Genomic DNA, 15,897 nt, shown 5'->3' with positions numbered 1-15,897 from the left:
CTTCAAAGCTGGTAAAAGTAAACGCTCTTTAATTTTCGTTATTAATCGTGTCTTTTCATTAACAAGTAATTCCTTAGACAATTAAGTACTTAATTATACGTTGCTAACGTGCTGAGAAATGCCCTACTTTAAGTAGATGAGGAATTCTATAAAGCTATTGATTTTGGAATTAGCGTATTTGGGATCTAATGAGTTAAGGACTCTTCTTGCCTCAGAGTTCGAGCAAATTTGAGCAAAAAAAACACCACCCCGAGTTTATGCTCCTGTTTCGAGCTGTTGAGCTGACCCGGCTCAGAGAGCTACGGATCGCACTGCAGGCATCTCTCGGTGGCCTGTTTCTCACTAATTGAGTAAACAGTAATAGAAGTAGATACGCGTTGGTATTTAACTTCTGTTAATCCCTGCTAGTGCTCGACCCGTGGAAATGTCCGGGCACGGGGTGGGAGGTGTGACAGCTGGTCACCACCTGAACCCTCACCTCATACAATCATAAATACCGGAATAATCCCAAGTCTGTCCTTTGAAAGGGGTTTTTAGCGAGTTATCTGTTATTTGTGCATCCTTTGTGTTAAAGCTCAGATGCTGCTGCTGCTTCCAGTTTAGGGCTGGTGAAGTTGGAGCAGTTCCCCTTATCCAGGGTCAGTTCTCCTCTTGCCCGAAAGCCCTTCTTTACTCGGGCTCTAGGGAAAACTCTCCTGGCCAGGCAAATACAGCAGAAATATGTAGTGGGGAAAAATGGAAAGCTCACGAACTACAAAGCTTGTATTTCAGCAAACTACAGCCTGGGAAAACTTCTTATAGTGAAAGTAATTCTGAGCAGTTGAAAACGCTATATCTTGAATTAGAGAACTTTCAACTGCAGTTCATCTAAGTCCAAAAGCATTTACTATACCAGCTGAAGTATCATTTTCTACTATTCAAAATTAAAGTTGCTCTATGAAAAAAAAAACCCACAAATTAAAAAAAAACCCCACCAAACCAAAACCCACAATAAAAAAGAAAAGCAATAAAAAACCCTAACATAATACCCCCCCACGCGCCACCCAAACCCTAAAATACGGTTATAAGGACTCTTTTTGAGGAAAAACCTGTAAAAACAATTTTATTTTTTTTTTAAAGCTCAGGTCTCGTTAAATTAGAACAAAATGAACAAGAATGTCACAGATGTTCAGGACATCGTAACTTGCCATTTTATTCGTTTCCCTTTTGAACAATTTTACACAAAGGTTTTCGATTTCAAGGCAGGCTATAAACATTTTTGTAATAAAAAGACAAAACCGAAAACAAGGGCGGCGAGTGCAAGACGGGGGGGGGAGGGGCGGTGAGCCAGCGCCGTTGGCGAAAACGCGCGCTTTCGAGGCGGCCTTTTCGAATTTGAAAGCACCCAATAACAGCGGGGCGTTGCTGCCAGCCAATCAGGGAGGAGAACATGCTATAAAAGCCGCCAGGGCTGCCGAGCGCCGCCATTCCAGCGCACCGGCTCCGGGAGGCGGCTCGGGGTTCCTTGAAAGCCATGGCGCGCACGAAGCAGACGGCGCGTAAGTCGACGGGCGGGAAGGCGCCCCGCAAGCAGCTGGCCACCAAGGCGGCCCGCAAGAGCGCGCCGGCCACGGGCGGCGTGAAGAAGCCGCACCGCTACCGGCCCGGCACGGTGGCGCTGCGCGAGATCCGGCGCTACCAGAAGTCGACGGAGCTGCTGATCCGCAAACTGCCCTTCCAGCGCCTGGTGCGCGAGATCGCGCAGGACTTCAAGACCGACCTGCGCTTCCAGAGCTCGGCCGTCATGGCGCTGCAGGAGGCCAGCGAGGCCTACCTGGTGGGGCTCTTCGAGGACACCAACCTCTGCGCCATCCACGCCAAGCGCGTCACCATCATGCCCAAGGACATCCAGCTGGCCCGCCGCATCCGCGGGGAGCGCGCCTGAGCTCCTGCTACAGGCCCTCCCTCTGCGTTCCTTCATCCCTGCAACCTAAAGGCTCTTTTAAGAGCCACCACATTGCATAATAGGGCTGTGACACTGTCTTTTTTTTTGGTACTTGGATAAAAGCATCCTGAAGTTCTTTTAAGGTAGTATAATTTATTAACTTTTATAGCTAGTAAAACTCTCAGTATTTGTTTAGTTTCCTTCCCATCCTCCCCAGCTCTCTGCTCAGCTCACTTCTCTCAATACTGTTGTTAAGAGGCCTTTGCAATCAGATAGCACAATTCCAGTGAAAACAGGTTTTTAAGCCTTCCTAAGCAGTCCTCTAAAACTGGGCTTTCAGAGCATTCTATTACGTGCTGTTATAGTGAGGGGCTTGGAAATACTTAATCAACTATGCAGAAAAAGTAACTTCACAAATCAGAAAAAGGAGTACCTCATAAGGTAAATGAAAAGTACTCTTTGTTTAACAGACACGGTAAGAGCTATAATCTTAAAAAAACAAACAAACAAACAAAAAACAAACAAAAAACCAACCCTAAAGCCTATAATAATTATTCTCCCTCCCAACACTTGATATTTCCAGTAAATATTTTATTTTGCAACTGGTTTATAAACTGCTGCAGGTTTTCGCTTTTAAGAAACGTGGAAGGCATAAAGTGACTTAGTATTAGATGATAAGGTTTAATTAGCTTTTTACTAAAGAAAAATTGATCTAAACATACTTTATCATTAATCTTACTGAATATACTCTAAAAATCCTAATACTGTATTAGATCTGAGAGCCCTACCTCCCTAAGTATGAAATAAATAAAAGCTCTAAGGAGATAAGCCTGATGCAATAGGAATGTCAAGAAATTAGTCTAATTGTCTTGTATATTCTTGATTTTCTGTTTGCTTTACGAATTTGAGAAAGCCTGGAGCAGAAGATGAAGGAGAGCTTGGAAAAAACAAAGAGAACCTTGTGTATGTTCCTGGGAAGTCTGCTCTCCCATCTTCCAAGTACATGGGGAGTGCTGGCACAAAGGAAAGTTTTGTGGCTTTTTTTTGGGACTAAAGCAGCTGTGGGAAAGGGAGCGGCTGTCAAGCCGGGGCAGCTTTGTAACTGGTGAGAGCCCTGTAGGAAACATGCTTATATGGGTTTGAGAACTGGAGACAAGCATTTTGTGTTTGATGATAAAAAGGAAGTGGAGTCAGTAGAGAAATACACATGGGGGGATCAGAAGGTCATTTACGAGACTTTAGTTGATTCAAATAAGTTTTGTTGTCAGGAAATTCCAGTTGGCCCTTAGTCCACTTCAGTTTCTTGCTTGATTGTGTGAAGTCTTGCAGACTCTTGCTGTTTTAATATTTCAGAGAAGTCTATGCATTTCTATGTAGTCACAAAAATAAACCCCATTCCTGTGGTTTTTGCTCCTGTGCTGTCACAGCATCTTTACACAGCCCTTTGTATTGGATTCTGGCCTGTTCAATATACTTCTGTAAATGTTACCAGCCATATCTGTATTTGAGTGTGGCATCTGGGGAATCCTGCAAGAAGTTTCATTGGGTGTGTTTCAGAAACACTACACAAGAGGTGAAACACCGTAGGTACAAGCAATAATCACAGCATAATGATATAGGTATGAATACACACTTATATAGGCTTGTCCTTCACTCACATCTTTTAATTCCTCTTGGTACCCATCCACATCTGTCCCTTTCCTAGTCCCCTCTATCCCAGCACCACCCAGCTTTATCCATCTGGCTTTATTTTTTGTGGTTCCAGCAATACCATATGGTAGGTGAAATGAAGGAAGCTACTTCACAGTTGGACTCAACGATCGTTGTAGGATTCTATTCTATTCTATTTTATTCTATTCTATTCATCATCTTGTACATCACCACTTGCACAATAAGGGGTGACAATTTTATGAAGTAGAAAGTGAATTCCAACGTCATAATGGAATAGCATAGAGACTAGGCCTATAAATTTAATTTGAAAGGAATTATATGATTATAATTTTAAAATTAACTAAATGTCTGGTTAAATTGTAAGACTTCAGTACGCTCCATACTGATTGTAATTGTTGTTCCACGTTGGCAGGGTATGATTAACTGGAATGAAAGTTTGTAGCAGCCCCCACTTCGAGGTTAGCAAAGGTTAAAATGGCTAAACCTCAGACTTGTTACAATTGTAAATAAATTAAGAGTAAGGTCACAGGGTGAACAAACCCAACCATACTTAGTGCATGCCCAGGCTCTGTAAGGAGCCCTCACTGTTACCAGGCTGAGCAACGTGTTCTCAAAAGCAAATGAAGAATTTCTTCATCATCATTAATAAGTACTCAATATCTTGTCTGCGTTACCAGGTCATGTATCAGTGCTATCCAGTAAAATTGCTAAAAATGACTAGGTAGGACCTTACTGCATCACCAAGGCAGTAATTGTTAGAAATAAGACTGAAGTTTTTTTGTGGTTTACTTTTTTCTTTCATTTTTTTTTTTTCCTTTCTTTCAGGTTAACATTAAATACACTGTAGGACAACAGCAGCAGTAGAAGCAAGGACGGAGGTTATGCTTTTGTCATCAGACTTTTAAGAGAACACAGAACTTTTATGGCCTATTGGAAGGTTTCCTTCACTCCCCAGACTCTAAGTGCAAAGTATTCTCACGTCATGCTGCCTCTAAAAGCAAGGCAAAGCCTTAGTTATGCTATGGCATAAAACTTCATTTTCCAAACCTGCCAATATTTTCTTTCCGTATCACTTGAGTTTCTTTGATACATTTCAAACTCAGAAAAATGTTTAATTTACATCCAAATAGAGGTGAAATCTATCTTAAAAATAGTAATAAAAAAGTATACATTCTGTTTGAAAGAAACAAAATAAAAAAATTGATTAACTCCACTCTTCACTACAGACTGCACAGCCATTCCATTCATCACTTGATAACATTGCAGCTCTCCACTTCCATTGCAACCTGGATTCAATATAATGCCATGAAGGTCAGCAAACTTGTTGAGGGACTTTATGTGAGAGGAAAAAAAATGAAGAAAAAAAAAAAAAATAAAGAGGAAAGGAAAGAAACCCCCAAACAAACCTTAATCTTGGCTGATTGCTATACTTGGCAAGTATTTGCACCTTTTTTTTCTCATCCATGAGTGCTGTCTCTGACAGATTGTGTCCCTGATGCAGCAAGGATGGCTAAGAGAAAGCACACAAATGGGGCTCAGAAGCTTCTAAAGCCAACAGTGACCCCTCTGCCTTCTAACGGCTCCCTTCAGTGCTACCCAGCACTCAGGACTGGTACATCCCAAGTACAAACCCTGAGCATTGGCAGATGGGAAGAAAATGATAAGATCTTTCCCAAAATAATGGGAGAAACAACAACTACTTTCTCATATGAATCTGAGACCTAATTTTTAACTTCCTTTTTTTTTTTTTTTTAATGCTCAGGTTCTTGTTAGACTGGTCACTCCTGTGTGCATGTCTCAGTAATGATTCGAGCAAAGGAAGGTTGAAAGCTACATGCATATATCGATTATACCCTGCCAGTATCTTCTGAAGAATCCTAGAAATCTGACTGCAGAAAGCTAACAAATTCAACATATTTTCTGACTGCTCGTCAGAAAACTTGTGATCACTCTTTGGGGAAGTACAAGTTCAAAGACAAATATATTACATTATACAGTACACACATTATTGGAAGAATACATAAATTTCCATCCCAAGATTATCATAAAACTCTTAATAAAAACACACTACTAACCCCCCCCCCCCCCCAAAAAAAAAAAAAAAAATCAGTAAATACATAAACTTTTTTTCACGGTTTTTTATTATCAATAGTAACAAATCTGGACAGAATTGATAGTTATTCCTGTGTACAGAACATTTCAATCATAGTTTCTGGGCCTTTTTAAGTACGTTTCTGTGTTGTGAAGAAGAAGCCTCAAGCAGCCCTGTCTCATCAGCGTGGCCATCCATCTTTTTTGAGACAGATATTCTTGCTCCCGGCATTAATAAACGTTGGAGCAAGGCGACAACCCCCTTTAGAAGGCCACCTTAGCCAGGTTCGACAGTAAGAGTTCCAGTGAGCTGCGGGAAGTTTCTGCTCTTGGCTAGACCCAGCCGACCAGGTGAGTTTAAGGCGCAGAATTCCTGAGCCCGAGCCCGTCCGGGGCAGAGCCATGTCCCACCCACGACCCCCTTCACAAGCCCTCCCCCTTTTTCCCCCCACCCCCCTGCCCTTTCTCCCTCAAAGCTGTTTCGAGTTCCGTGCAGTCACAGCGACGTACAAACTTCCATTCTGCCTGTGGTGTTTATAAAACATGAGTTTATACGCAGTCAATGTAGCAAAAAATGAAAGAAATTAAATAATTTTAAATTAAGAGCTAGGGCATAAAACCAAATGCTAAAATTTAGGAATTAAAAAAAAAAAAAAGCAAACCAAGGAAACATTGGCTATTTCTAAAGCGTACCCGCTTAAAAGCAGCGTTACAGCTCCTTTATTGTTGGTGTAGTGGCTCTTAAAAGAGCCTTTGGGTCTGTGTGGGCTGCCTCAGTGTGTGCTGGAGCCGGGGAGGGGCAGCGGCGGGAGCCTCAGGCGCGCTCCCCGCGGATGCGGCGGGCCAGCTGGATGTCCTTGGGCATGATGGTGACGCGCTTGGCGTGGATGGCGCAGAGGTTGGTGTCCTCGAAGAGCCCCACCAGGTAGGCCTCGCTGGCCTCCTGCAGCGCCATGACGGCCGAGCTCTGGAAGCGCAGGTCGGTCTTGAAGTCCTGCGCGATCTCGCGCACCAGGCGCTGGAAGGGCAGTTTGCGGATCAGCAGCTCCGTCGACTTCTGGTAGCGCCGGATCTCGCGCAGCGCCACCGTGCCGGGCCGGTAGCGGTGCGGCTTCTTCACGCCGCCCGTGGCCGGCGCGCTCTTGCGGGCCGCCTTGGTGGCCAGCTGCTTGCGGGGCGCCTTCCCGCCCGTCGACTTACGCGCCGTCTGCTTCGTGCGCGCCATCGCCAACCGGATACGAACCCCTCTCGGCAAGAGAATGCGCTGTGTGGAAGAAGCACCTCAGCGCCGGCATTTATAGAGCTGTCTCGCCTCTGATTGGACGGCAGCAGCGAGTCCTCATTGGCTATCGTGGAAATCCCTGCCAGGGCCCAAGGAGCTGCCGCATCCGCCGCCATACGCGCCCCCACTGTCCCCCATCCCCCGGGGGGTGTATTTCAGACACAGCGCTCGCATCCCTTTTGCTTCTCCAGCTTTCCCTCTCCGCCAGGCTCCTGACAGATTAAAAACCTTGTGGAGGCTCAAATTCAGGAGCTGTTCTTAAAACCGCAAATTGGTTTAATTGATTTTTTATATTTTTTTTTGGTGGGATGATTAGAAAATTTAGTTCCTTCGATGCCGTACAGAGCTCCCTGTAGGTATCAGGCAATCTTTCATTTGTGGCTTTAGGGATAACGCGTCTCTTACCTCAAAACACAGAGACAGACGCTTAAGAAATCCTATAATGCAAGTTTGTAGCTGTTAACAAGTATGTAACAAGCTGCAGCAATCGAGATGCATGCTATTTTTCTCATGTTATTTTCTTTTCTCCGGGAAAATCGACATGAGAGATTAGCATCGTAGCATAAAATTTGAGAATACTTAGCAAACGAACTTGTGAAATGAAGAGCATGTAAAGGAATACGGAATTACTCTTTTATTTAGTTTGCCCCTACTCACTAAAGCTGTAAGAAAACCAGAAGTCACCGCCGTTGGCTTCGAGTGGTCAATGACTATCAGTAGTTTAATATAAACCTGAAAAAAGTGGTTTTGCAATTTTTTCCTCCGGTGATGAAGGAAACAGCACACCAATAACACCGATACACCAATAACAGTGCTTCTCGGACGAGAATGTGGGAGAATTGCGAGAATGAGAACTTTTGCACAAGATTCCTATGTCTCTGGCAGGGACATAGTTTTCTATCATGATGTGTCATGTCGTGTCGTGCACCCTCCCACCCACAAACACATACTCTAGAAAATTGCTTTTAAAAATGAAATAAAAATAATACTGACAAGGAACTAAGATCAGGTTATAATGAAGAAAAATGTTTATTGAGAAATATTAAAAAGAAAACATTTATCCCAGACTTTCGTATTTTCTCTCGGTTTCCCTTTCTTCCTTGCATTGATTACAAAGAGCACTTAAAGAATTTTTAGCGAGGTAAAAGATTTGCAAGGAAGTTTAAGAGGTATACAAAGGAAAAAGCGTCCATTTTACATAAAAAAAAAAGACAACTTCCCTATTAACAGCAAAATTTTAACATTAGTTCACACTTATTTAATCTTTATAGCCTTTTAGCCGTACTGCATCGCGCCGGTTTCAATAAGCTTTAGAAAATAGATCGTAGAAGTTCCAGGTGCCCTTTCAGTAAAAATGTCACAGCTCTTTTCCAGTTTCAGTGGGTGGCTCTTAAAAGAGCCTTTGGGTTCTCGAGATGGTCCGGGGGGCGAAAGGCTTTAGCCGCCGAAGCCGTAGAGGGTGCGTCCCTGGCGTTTCAGGGCGTAGACCACGTCCATGGCCGTCACCGTCTTCCTCTTGGCGTGCTCGGTGTAGGTGACGGCGTCGCGGATCACGTTCTCCAGAAAGACCTTCAGGACGCCGCGCGTCTCCTCGTAGATCAGCCCCGAGATGCGCTTGACGCCGCCGCGCCGAGCCAGGCGGCGGATGGCCGGCTTGGTGATGCCCTGGATGTTGTCGCGCAGCACCTTGCGGTGGCGCTTGGCGCCCCCCTTGCCAAGCCCCTTCCCGCCCTTGCCTCTGCCAGACATCCTGCCGCTGCGAGCCGGGAGTGGAGTGTGGCGGGAGTGGGTCGGCGCGTGGTTTTTTATGCGTTGGGATCCGACCTGGTTGGGGACTGCCGCGAGAAGGGGCGGGGCCTGGGGCTTGTTCCCGCCGGATCTCCCCGCTTCCCCCATCGCCCCCTCCGCTCTAGCACAAAAATGCGAGTTTCGGGTGAGTTTCTATTCCCGCGGCACGAGCGGTTCCCTGTTGCTGCCCTTTTCGGGTGCGTTCGGGCTTTCAGATACCAAAGTCATTGGGCCTTTCGGCGCAATAGTTTATACATTTTTAAAAGTCTTTGATACGTCGTGACCATTAGAAATAAAACGCCGATCATAGAAAGGTATCACAGCCACTGAATGTCCTAAATTTCTCTTTTCGTATTTTACTGTAATAGTTATTTTACAACACGGATCTGTGTTGTGTATTGCAATTTCACCTGGTTGCATTGATTCTCACGTTTGGCTTCAGTGTTTTGAACATCTGCTCCCCATGGTTGTTTTTTAATGGAGCATCTTGCAGCAAATTCTATCCAATCACGCTTCTGAGAAATTCTACCCCTCCTTGAATTTCTTTCTCGTCTCTGTTTCCCGCCCTGTCTGAATGTTTTCTCAAGGAGAGTTTAGCTGGAAAGGGACACTAATTTTTTTAGTGTAAACGGATTTTTTTGAGGGATATCTACACTGTTTCTGCTCATTTGGTGGGATAGACAATAACATGGCTAATTTATAGAGAGATTTAAAAATTAAATATGTAAAACAAAGTTTTTGTCCTTCACGGGAAGATATTCAGCTCTGGTTTTGCCTTCTTTTGGGGAGGAAAAACCTTCTGAGGTTTTACTGTTTAAAAGAAGAAGCAGTATTTGACAAAAGGCATTTGGTAGCTGGCATTTGACCCCATAATGGTCAGGAAAGGTGAAAAAAGTTTCCAGTACTGAGCATTTGCTGCCCTCTCATGGACGCTGCTTTTTGTGGTTGGTTGGTTGTTTTTTTTCCCCCTTGCAAGCTGAGTGGCTGTATATAATGTATCCTTTCATAAACATATAATGTAAAATTCATCATTAATCAGTCTCTATTTTCGCATAGGCCACAGATACAGATGATACATCTGCTAGCAGAGAAATCACTCTTTCAGTGGCCCCTCACTGGCAGACAAAAGTAATGTATTCTGCCATGGTGTTCGTGCACAATCTTTTTGGCATAGGCCCAAAGGAAACCCAAATAGGGCAAGACAAACACCAAGACTCTGAAGTCTTGGCTCAAGGCTAAAAGCTCAAACTGGTAAAAAGTGCCCTGTTCCACAAGGAACTTGACAGTATCCTAGACTGGGCTATGAAAATAATTCTGGAGTACAGTGAGGAAGCCACAGCTAAGTTCATGCTGTTCCCTTTCCTAAGGCCAGTTTGCTCCTTCCAGGGAGGAAGTTCAGTGACTGTGACTGGACTGTTGTGGGAGACCAGGCCACTGTGAGAAACTGGGCATTCTGTAGTCAGGTCCTCTGTCATTCCCAGGAGATTCTGAGAGTAAGGTAGCTGCATCCAGCACTAGTAAAGACACTCGCTGTAACATTTGCTTTATCGTGCTTTGGGTACACAGACCAGTCCCCAGGACATTACTAACAGTGTAGTTTAACACTATCTGCTGCAGAGCTCCCTGAACTTGTTCTGCCATGAAGATCAGTTCTTCAGTCTGCTCAATGCTTGGGAATCTGGCTGTATCACAGACTCCCCAGGAGTTATTACAACTTGCAGACCCCCATCATGATGTTACTGGACAAACCTGGGCTTTATCAAATGACATCTCCATACCATCCCTGATGAGTTGTCCAGCTCTGCAAAGCTGAGGTTTTATTTCTGCTTTTTTTTTTTTTCACTGGATAAAATTAAGTTAGAGCTTCATGCTATAACTCTGATGCATAATTAGTTGCTTCTTCCCAGGAATCTATGACTACATATAATATTTCCCCATGTCTCTTGCTGTCTGAGTCCTTGTCTCCATGCTCTCCTTGGTAAAATGTCAGAACCCGTTAGGAAAAGGATTTTTTTAAAATAAGTAGATACATACTTATGTAGTAAATTCATAGCAGATTTTTAACTCATGACAGAAATTCATCTCATAAAATGAAGCAAGTTTGGAGCCAAGTTGCCTCTCTTCTTCCCTCCCATGTGATTCCAAATCAGACATTAAATTTCATCTGGCCTCTTAGGCCTGTCTGATAAAATTAAACTGTAAATATAACTTGAGATAGAAATGCATCATCTTCTGGAAAGCTGCTGAGATTCATAGAATCATTTGCTTTGGAAGGGATGTTCAAAGATCACCTAGATTACCCCCCTGCTGTGGGTAGAGGCATTTTCCATTCGATCAAGTAAAAGCCTCATCCAACCTGACTTTGCACACTTACAAGGATGAGGCATTCACAACTTCTCTGGGCCACCTATTCCAGTGTCCCACCACCTTCCTCATAAAAAAATTCTTCCTTATGTCTAATCGAAATCTACCCTCTTCAGGTTTAAAACTATTGTGCCTTGTCCTATCACTACAGGCACTTCTGAAAAGCCTTTTTGTGTCTTTCTTATAAGCCCCCTTCATATATTGAGAGGCCATATAAAGGTCTCACCTCAGCCTTCTCTTCTCCAGGCTGAACAACTCCAACTCCCTCAGCCTTTCTTCATAAGAGATGTTCCAGCCCTTCATGGGGTTCACATGGTCTCAGCTACTTAAGCCTACCAAGGTCCTTCTGGATGGCATCCCTTCCCTCTAGTGAATCAGCTGCACCACTCAGCTTGGTGTCATCTGCAGACTTGCTGAGGGTGCACTCAATCCCTCTGTCACCGATGAAGACACAGACAACTGAAGGACACCACTCATTACTGGTTTCTACGTAGACATTGAGCCGCTGGCTGTGATTCTTTGGATACAGCTATCCAGTCAATTCCTTATTCATTTACCAATCCATCCATCAAATCCACGCTTCTCCAATTTAGAGGTAAGAATATTGTGGGGGACCATTTCAAAGGCCTTACAGAAGCCCAGGTAGATGACAACAGTTGCTGTTGTCACTGATACAGACAAGGGAAATCATGCAGGCAACCAGGGAATGGGCACAGAGTTCTGTTACAAAGATGGTAAATCTATGGCAGAGAAAACAGAGAAGCAGGAGAGATGTGGCAGGGCTTTTCCCCTGCTTTATTCAGTTTAGGGTGCTCACTACTACTGAGGATGTACAACAGCAGCATATCCCTATTGTAAGCATCTTTGTGCCTGAACTAACATTGTTCAGCCTTTTGTCGAAGACAAGCTTCCAATTTTCTCTAACAAATGCAATAGCTTTTTAATGTTAGTATTGGAATAGTTTAACTTGAAGTAAAACTCCAGCTTTGATGTTTTTCAAAAGTGAGCTTCTGAGAGAGACATTTTTATTGTTTTTTAAAGACATACTGGGGCTGTGAAGAATAAACTCTTATTCTCACAGGACAACTACTACAGTAAAAGACAGAGAGATATACAAAAAGTACAGGAGTAACAGAACGCACCGACAGAGAACAAAGAGGTAAAGAAACACATGTACAGAAATTACCAGGTTTTGTGGTAATGTGGCTTTGTGGGGACTAATGGCAATTAAAAATTCTGTAACCCCATAACATAAGTGTGTCCATCAGTATAAAGTGATTTATTACTCTGTGAGGGAGTAAATTGACTTCAACAGAATTCTTGCCAGGCTGCTTAGAGTCTGTGCTGCTACATGGAGAACTTTATCTAACTCATGGATCCTTTGGCCATAATTTTCTTTTGCCATTTCTACTTCCAGTGCTGAAACATCACAGGCTTTTGATATCACCATTTACTTAAGTAAATCTGTGAAATAAGAAGTTGGCCCCATGGAAGAGAAAACAAATGAAAGCAGCTCTTCTTTGTAATAATTTGCAATTCTGAACCTATTTTTTGACCTTCCTCCTAATTTTTGAGTAGCTTAGCATTTTAATTAAGAAAATGGATACTTGGGTTTTCTATCTCAGTATGGCTACTCACTCAACATCAGCCTTATTTTGCCTCCTATTAAGCCACCTCCTCTTTGGCCATCAGCATCTCAGTTCTCCATGTCAAATAGTTGCACAGAATCACTGATAAGTCTGATTCCAATCCAGTTCCCAGGTCAGAACTATTCACAAAAGACTTTGTTTCATCAGCAGCATTACAAGGGCAAAACAAAAGTGTGTTAGCCCCTCCTAGTTGTTTTGAGGTTTGACTTTTCATTATGAGCACATGTTCAAGTCTTTTCAAGCTGCCCTGAAAAGTTTCATCTTAGCATATGGCACATCTTGGTAGATACTAAGCAGACCTTACTTTTTTTCCTTCTTTTCCCACTTTCATAAGGCATTGTAAGAGCTTTAAGATACGAAATTAATGCCCAGATGTCCAAAAAGGATATCATACAGAGCGAGCTATGTTCCCTCTCCACTGCAATCATAAATCACACACTCGAACCTCAGCTCAGCAGGTGAGTTGGAAAATTGAACCACAACAGCAGAATAGCAGCCCCTGATTTTTTTCTTAGGATATCAACTTCTCTTATCACCAGAATACAAAACTGCGTAAGTAGCCAAAGAGCAACTTGTTGAGGATGATATGGGGGCCTGAGACACACACGGTGATCAGACACTGTGGCAGTGAGGCAATAATTTAAGATAAGCTATTTCTGAGGGAGGATCAGTCTGAAGTTGTGCACATCCACCCCCGTAACTGAGATGAGTGGGAATCCACAGGGCTAACAGTGCACAGGCTGAGGGGAAGGAGCAGGAGAAATTACAAGTTAAGGGTACTGACCGATAGGCCAGTGGTGCAATTGGCACTGACATGGCATTAACATGACATTAAGTTGTCCCTTGTCTCTGGCAAGCTTATTTTCCTCAGGCCACTCTTGCTCTATGTCACTGCACTCCCCTTTTCCAGCTGGGAAAAACAATCTCCCATAGGTACCTATGCTATGCTACCCGGCTCAGCTTTACAAATTAAAGAGCAATTTTTGTTTAGATATTAATTTTGTCCCTGTACTTGACAGTATATGCAGTGGAGCCTATATAGCCGGTCCTTTCAGTGTTCCTGCAGACGCAGACACATACACTTCCTTTCTGGAGCGTGGAACAATCTCTACATTATTTGGCGGTTACCTCCAGCTAAGGACTATAAAGTCTATTCAACTGAACCCACAGCTATACACTTTTTGCTTGCAAAGGTATTTTAGACTGATATCATTGTACTTAGGAGGGTGTTCTCCATCACCACTTGTGTTCAGTGATTTGCTAATCTCCTAAGTCTCAACTATTGCAATATCTGTGGTGGGTAACTGCTCCAACTGAATTTTCTTAAAAACCAGTTATAATAATTTGAGTTTTCCCTCTAACCTCTCAGAAAAGGGAAAGAAGTGCCCTGATGTCTCGTGCAAGCGAGCAGGGAGGGTGAGTTGCAACAGGCCATGAGTGAAATGCTGTCATTACCCCAACTCATTCCAGAGGTCGAATTGTTTATTCCCGGGCTATCCTGCGGAGGCCAGCAATTAGCAGGGATGTGTGTGATACAATTTTGCCCATGCTACTGCAACTGCTTCTGTTTTGTCCTTCCCGGCTCGGCTGTAAAGAAAAAAAAGCATGAATATCACCTTTGCTACAGGAGTGTACCTGTTGCTTGACCATACCTAGTCAAAATCTACTCCTTTCCAACTAGTTGTAGAGGGCTGGAAAATCATAGTTGATCCACTCTCCTCGGATCAGAGCACCTAGTTGGGTGAAACCCTCTGAGAATTAGTGGGTGTGACTCCCAACACCCCTCCCTTATGGTAACTATGAGAGTCTGGTAGGCCCATCTCCATCCCAAACAGGGGCACAGGCGTGTCAGCTCAGACTGTCAGGATGCAGGGATATGGCCCGATAATTTCAGAAAAAAAAGGTGGGATATGTATGCAGGTTTCTATGTTATATAGTGGAAGAGGTGACAAACCCGAGCAAGGACCAAAAAATTGGATGCACCCTAAGCGGCAATACAGAGGAAGACTAAGAACAGTGTTTCAGGAACTGGGCTTAAAAATAGAGTCTCTGTTCTGTATTTCTTTCCCTTTTAGTACAGGGATTTAGGACGTGGACAGTCTGTGCAAAACCACAAGTATCCAGTCGAATCCAATCTCATCACTTCTTCTCCAGAATGCAGGGGATGCCGTTTCTGAGTAATCCCTTCAAATATACGAGGTTAACAGCTACAGACCTGAGATTAACCGTCTTTGTCGAGAGCTGAACGGTTAATTCCATTAAATTCCACCTTCTCCTGCCCTCTGGGGAAGAGTACCCCTCGCTCTCCTCTTCTCCCCGATTTCTTTTCAACTGCTGGCGCCCTAACAGAGCTGAGCGTAGCGCAGGGCATCGCCCGAGCGCAGAAAAGGCGACAGAAGGAGGGTACCGTCGGGTGACTGGGAAAAGGAGGCGGCTGCAGGGTTGGGGAGGGCGGCAAGAAGGTCGCGACCCCCGCGGGTTCCTACCGCGCCCGGAGCTGCCTCCGAGCGGCTCCGTTGCCCAAACGAGCCCCCCGGCACCCGGCTCAGAATCCAGCCCGGTAGCTCCAAGGGGCTCCAGCACCGAAGCCGAGGACGGGCGGGCAGCGGCGAGGAATGCTCAAAAGGCAGCTCGAAACGCCCGTGCCTCTCGGGCCAGGCTGCCCTACGATTTCCAGGGAAGACATGAAGTCGCAAGGGACAGAAGGGGACTAGGAGTGGAAAAAGCCCCTAACAGGGGAGGGGAGGCGACCCAGGAAGCTCATAAGCCTCTTCCGCCGAGGAAGTGGCGCGTGTGTTTAACCCGAAAACTGCCGTGCACCAGAAAAGCCCAAGGGTCGTGGCCAATCTACGAGCAGCGCGGGCTTTTCGAAATCGGTAGAGCTCCGGGGGACGGGCGGGAGCGCTCCCGAGCGCGGCTCTGCGTGTGTCCCCCCCACCACCCCCGACCGAGCGGAGAGAAACTACGGGGAGCCGCCGCACTCCCTTCCCCCCCCACCCTCTCCCCCCGCCCCGGTGCCGTGCGCTCTGCCCGATTCCCACGGGGACTTCGGGCTCGCACCGGTTTCTTGCGGATCACGGGAAGCTATTTGCACCCACTCCCGCGGGTTGTGCGCTGAAATGAGCTGT

The 15,897-nt window shown here is 44.8% G+C and overlaps 3 protein-coding genes across 3 annotated transcripts; 1 reads left to right on the top strand and 2 right to left on the bottom strand.

Moving 5' to 3' along the window:
* The first annotated feature begins 1,513 nt into the window (after positions 1–1,513).
* LOC141479306 (histone H3) lies at positions 1,514–1,924 on the top strand. Its single transcript, XM_074168408.1, has one exon. It carries the CDS (start codon positions 1,514–1,516, stop codon positions 1,922–1,924), a length of 411 nt encoding a protein of 136 aa, XP_074024509.1.
* A 4,576-nt stretch (positions 1,925–6,500) lies between these two features.
* LOC141462601 (histone H3) lies at positions 6,501–6,911 on the bottom strand. Its single transcript, XM_074144563.1, has one exon. The coding sequence runs from the start codon at positions 6,909–6,911 to the stop codon at positions 6,501–6,503; it is 411 nt and encodes a 136-aa protein (XP_074000664.1).
* A 1,494-nt stretch (positions 6,912–8,405) lies between these two features.
* On the bottom strand, positions 8,406–8,717 carry LOC141462602 (histone H4). Its single transcript, XM_074144564.1, has one exon. It carries the CDS (start codon positions 8,715–8,717, stop codon positions 8,406–8,408), a length of 312 nt encoding a protein of 103 aa, XP_074000665.1.
* Between the last annotated feature and the right edge of the window lie 7,180 nt (positions 8,718–15,897).

This window comes from Numenius arquata, chromosome 2, assembly GCF_964106895.1.
Source record: "Numenius arquata chromosome 2, bNumArq3.hap1.1, whole genome shotgun sequence".
In the NCBI taxonomy this organism is placed as follows: domain Eukaryota; kingdom Metazoa; phylum Chordata; class Aves; order Charadriiformes; family Scolopacidae; genus Numenius; species Numenius arquata.
Note: the sequence above shows the minus strand (reverse complement) of the source record. Positions and strands in the feature narration are given on the sequence as shown.

Bases quoted from the DNA above. Each gene is read 5' to 3' on its own strand.
- LOC141462602 (XM_074144564.1), bottom strand. From the start codon at position 8,717: ATGTCTGGCAGAGGCAAGGGCGGGAAGGGGCTTGGCAAGGGGGGCGCC.
- LOC141479306 (XM_074168408.1), top strand. From the start codon at position 1,514: ATGGCGCGCACGAAGCAGACGGCGCGTAAGTCGACGGGCGGGAAGGCG.
- LOC141462601 (XM_074144563.1), bottom strand. From the start codon at position 6,911: ATGGCGCGCACGAAGCAGACGGCGCGTAAGTCGACGGGCGGGAAGGCG.